The sequence below is a fragment of the Austrofundulus limnaeus genome, unplaced genomic scaffold (assembly GCF_001266775.1).
Source record: "Austrofundulus limnaeus strain Quisiro unplaced genomic scaffold, Austrofundulus_limnaeus-1.0 Scaffold339, whole genome shotgun sequence".
NCBI classification, from domain to species: domain Eukaryota; kingdom Metazoa; phylum Chordata; class Actinopteri; order Cyprinodontiformes; family Rivulidae; genus Austrofundulus; species Austrofundulus limnaeus.
Genome location: NW_013952741.1, coordinates 134525 through 139581, shown reverse-complemented (window position 1 = coordinate 139581; position 5057 = coordinate 134525). Strand labels below are relative to the sequence as shown.

General features: G+C 37.4%; 2 protein-coding genes across 2 annotated transcripts in view; one reads left to right on the top strand and one right to left on the bottom strand.

The window, feature by feature from the left end:
* LOC106527706 (protein FAM110A) overlaps positions 1 to 748 on the top strand; it is a 3880-nt gene extending 3132 nt beyond the window's left edge. Inside the window, exon 3 of the mRNA XM_014022687.1 lies at positions 9 to 748. Within this exon, the coding sequence (XP_013878141.1) occupies positions 9 to 407 (399 nt within the window). The 3' untranslated portion in view covers positions 408 to 748. The remainder of the gene's footprint in view (positions 1 to 8) is intronic.
* A 3298-nt stretch (positions 749 to 4046) lies between these two features.
* LOC106527720 (gastrula zinc finger protein XlCGF8.2DB) lies at positions 4047 to 5057 on the bottom strand (the record flags this gene model as incomplete). The annotated part of the gene is given in 1 exon segment (XM_014022702.1): positions 4047 to 5057. A coding segment is annotated over 1 exon segment (1011 nt), but the record flags the coding sequence as incomplete, so codon positions are not given.

The following is a 5057-nucleotide window of genomic DNA, read 5'->3' as shown; positions in this document are numbered from 1 at the left end:
CTCCTCCCCCCTCCCCTGCGGTCACCCGCCTGTCCTCCTCCAGCTCCAGGAAGCGGCCCTCTTTGACCCGGTCCAAGTCGGACATGAGCGACCGGTACTCCCGAGCCGGGACGGAGCTGGAGCGCTTYTTCAACCTGTGCGGCCTGGACCCCACGGACCTGCAGGAGCTGAGGGCTTCCAGCTCCGACATCGTGTCGCTCGCTCGTTTCCGCAGCGTCAGCGCTCCAGGGTCCGAGTGCGGGGGCTCGAACAAGGAGGAGGAGGAGGAGGAGGAGGATGAAGACGCTGGCAAATCTGCCAATCGTACTCCTTACGGTGTTTCTGTTGTTGAGAGAAATGCAAGAGTGATTAAGTGGCTGTACGGACTGCGGCAGGCCAAGGAAAACACAACAAACACKAATTTGTAGCAAAGCGTTAACCCAAAGAAGAAACTGATTTTCAAAATAAACCTGGATGATTTTCAGAATAAGGGTYGTTATTAAACTGGTAGTAACCTGAAATATGCCCAGCTGAGGTGAAAAATAATTTCTTCTCTCTGAGTGGTTTTCATCACTTATATAAATAWTTTTTTTGTTTCTCAAAATTAGAAAAATGAATTTCTTTTTGAATCCTTTTGTTTTTTCTTTGACTTTTTGAGAAGTTAATGATGAGGCCTGTTAATTTCACTGGTGCAGCTGTGTCAGAGTGTCATTGTGCACAGATCATCCTGCTGTATATAAATATTTAAAATAAACTGATCCAAGCATCAGACTGTATGTGGTGTGTTTGAAAGAAATAAAACACTATAATGATACAATAGAAACAGTTTTTCTGTCAATTTAAAAACATTGAGATGTCATTTTTATTTATGTAAACAGGATCTTTTGTATTTTGTTCACCAGTTTGATAAAGAAAAAAAWTTACCCCTTTTTTCTTTGCCCAACTCTTCTAATCAGTTTCTTTTAAATTGGTTCAAACCTGGACTCTCAGTCCAAGTCTAGACCTTTTATTTCTGTAGGATTTCTCACTATTAATATTTTATTTCACATAATCTGAGTTCTGCATCACGCAAACAGGCTCCTAAACTCAGAGATGAATCATGTTAAACTAAAAAAAATAGATTGTAAACACAACAGAGGTTCATCCTTTCTGTTTAGGAGTATGTTTATACCTTAAATTACGGAAAGCGTAATGTCTTAAACAATCAGTTTTTAAAAAAAAATAAGGTACAAGAATGTGAGAGTAAATAATAAAACAGGTAACATCTAAATAAAATGCATTGTTGGACTTTTTGGAAGCCTAGAAAATATTGTAAACCTGTGTAAAAAWTTTTTGAAAGAGATTCAGATGCCTTCCATTCAGAAAACAGAAAAATATTTTCAGACTCTGATGTTTCCAAATCATTTTTTGTCTAAATGGTCTCTAATTCTTGGTAAAACAACAAAAAATAAAGATTCATATCTGCTCCGAATCTGGTTATAAAATCAACATTAGAGGCAATCTGTTATTTTCCTCTAAATAACTTATCAAAATGGTCTCAAACAGTTTAAATCAGTTTAAAGGGAAACATCAAAATATGAATAAAAATCCAAATGTGTTGACTTTTCTTCTCCAGCAGGCTTCATCTGATGAAGGATTTCATCCACCAGAGGTCAGAGTTCTCCCACAGACTCACTTCACTGCCTCGAGATTCCCACTGATGGTTTGAAACATTTAGATTTTATTCTTTTAAAGAACTATATACTTTAAAGAAATGACAGTCTGCAAAAATATGGAACATTCTTACTAGAAATTCAAAGTGAAAAGTGATTTTATTTAATATAGTTTGTGATTTTTAGTGACTTAAAAGTCAGCAAAGCAGGTGTAACAAATTTTATTTTCCTCCTTCAAAGTAYCACTGAACCTAAAATCAACTTTGTTTGTTTTGCAGAAAAACTGTGACTGAATTGAGCATTTAAGGTATTTTCTTTATATTTCCATGCAAATGTTGACATTTTTGTGTAAATCTGTTTAGTTTTTCTCAGTTGCTCACATTTCTTGAAACCATCCATCCATTTCTCTAAACTGTTTTTCAAACTACATTTACAGAAATTAGTTAAGTTACTTTCCACCAGGCTGTGAAGATGTTGAGCTCTCCACAAGTTCCACCCAGGCTGTCAAGAATAGACATTATTACATTACTACACCAGTTAGACATCAGGTCTAAATAGAAATGCTTTGCTGCTWCAATTACTTAATGTCTTGCAATTTTTCTATTTTGTCGTTACCTCTGACATTATTTATACTGTGAATAGCTTCTTTTTTAAAGCACTTTTTTTTTAATTTAATTACAGTTTTTCTCCATTGTTTACACTCAAGTTCTGGTACTTGAGACAAAATGATCACATGTAACCTAAGCACCAATGCCCTTATCCAGTTCTGCTAAACTGCACAGTTCCTGCAATGAAAGAAAGTGGATTAAATCCCTACGTTCATATCTACAATACATGGAGATGTAATTATGTCCTGGGAGGTTCAGCAGCTCAGTTTGGGAGGAGGGGATGTGAACAAGTCCAGACCCTCGGTGAGGACAGGAGGAGCTGTGGTGCTTCTTTCACCTGGGCTCAGAAAGACCCGCCCTCCTCTGCTCTGATTGGGTAAAACTATGTCATGGCTCATGTTATTTGTTGAAAGCCACATCAGTTTACTGTAATCTTGTTGTCCACCACAACAAATGTAAGTTTGTTTGTTTTTATTTTATTATTTATTTATTTTTTACAGATGATGAAAATCAGTCGTGTGAATAAAGAACTTCAATCCCCAAAAAACATTCAAGGAATTTCAAGGACAAGTGTAATTTTTGGCTGTTTTCACAAACTTTCCAGGGCCTTGAAATCATTTTTTAAAACTTCATACACTTTCAAGGATTTCAAGGACCCGTGGGAACCATGTAAACATCAAATAACAACTAAGAACATGTGACATGAAATATTACTTTGCTTTACTTGACAAACCAACAAATAAACCGATCAACTTTCCAGAACTTGTCTATTAAACCTTTTAAATACATCAGTCATGAGGTTTAAGAAAGAAAACAAGAACTTCAATCTAAGAAATAACATTATATACTTGTTTCTCTGTTTTCTGAGCATGGATCTCATTGTGTTCTGCTGTGTCATCAAAAATCATTTTCTCGTTTAAACAGATTTAGCTTCCCTTGTAGTGTTTTTTTTTTAAACTTCAGAAGTTCATGTTTAATCCAGCACAACTTCCTCTATCGGCCTGAATCTGTGGTTGTGTTGCGTTAAAATCAATGTTTATTTGCATGACATACGTTGTAGAGCTGTCTTTTTGTTATTGTTTATATTGTAGCAGTGTTGTAGCTAGATTAACGGCAGCAATACATCGCCTGTCGGCTAACTGGAATGCAGTTTCATATGGTTTGTTGGGAAATGACGTCACTACCATTTACCAGATCCGGGAATACGATGTAAATGGAAYGCAGCATGAGGCCTGAAATTGTACTATACCGATTTATTTACCAGAACGTTGAAGGATTAAACTGCCAAATAAAAAAATATTATAAATATTTTACACACCCAGTCTGAACTGCTTGAATTTGCAGTTTTTATTCTGTGTGGACTATTTTGTGCAAGTTTAAACTACTCTTTTGACTAAATCTATGTCCACAATCCTCACAAACAAACAGATTCTGTCCTGTGTGGACCCTCGTGTGTTTGACTAAATTAGGCTTATAGCTAAATCTTTGTCTACAATCCTCATACAAATGGTTTCTGTCCTGAGTGGATGCTTATGTGTGAGTTTAAATGAGTCTTGTAGCTAAATCTATGTCCACAACTCTTGCATACAAAGGGTTTCTGTCCTGTGTGGACTCTCATGTGTGAGTTTACTACAATTCTGACTAAATCTTTGTCCATAGTCCTCACATTCAAATGGTTTCTGTCCTTTGTGGACTCTCCAGTGTCTGTTTAAACTACTCTTATGCCTAAATCTATGTCCACAAACCTCACATACAAATGGTTTCTGCTCTGTGTGAACTCTCATGTGTGAGATTAAAAGACCCTTCAGGCTAAATTTATGTCCACAGTCCTCACATACAAATGGTTTCTGCCCTGTGTGGATGCTCATGTGTGAGCTTAAAGTACTCTTCTGACGAAATCTATGTCCACAGTGCTCACATACAAATGGTTTGTGTCCTGTGTGGAGTGTCATGTGTTGTTTTAAATTGGCCTTATACCTAAATCTATGTCCACACTCCTCACACACAAATGGTTTCTCTCCCGTGTGGACTCTCTTGTGTTTTCTTAAATTACTTTTATGGCTAAATCTATGTCCACAGTCCTGACATACAAATGGTTTCTCTCCTGTGTGGACTCTCTTGTGTTTGGTTAAATTAGGCTTAGAGCTAAATCTATGTCCACAGTCCTCACATACAAATGGTTTTCCTTCTGCGTGGACTCTCATGTGTGAATTTAAATAAGACTTACAGATAAATCTAAGTCCACAGTCCTCACATACAAATGGTTTCTCTCCTGTGTGGACTCTCATATGTGAGATTAAATTAGTCTTATGGGTAAGTCTATGTCCACACACCTCACATTCAAATGGTTTTTCTCCTGTGTGGACTCTCATATGTGTGTTTAAACTTGATTTTCTGGTCAATATTTTACCACATTCATCACAACTAAATGATTTGGGTTCTGTCTGGACTTCTCGGTGTGACTCTACATGTTTCTTCTCTCTGACAATTTTCTTATGACTCAACCAGTTTGAACGTTTTACTGTTGAATGACATGTCACGTGTCTCTGAAGAGACCGCTTGTGGAGATATTGTTTACCACACTCAGAGCAGCTGAAACTGTTGTTGACACAGTTTACACCGGACTCAGGAGCCCTGCTGCCCTTCCAGTCTTTCTCACTGTCTTCAGTTTCTGATCCAGAGTCCGATAAGTGTTCCAGCTGAGAATCAATATTGTACCCATTCTTTTCCTCTTCATCATCCTCACTGACTTCAGTCTCTGAAGAGCTGGAAGCATCTTCGAGAGGATTTAGATCTGGGTTCCTGCTGGTTTCTGCTC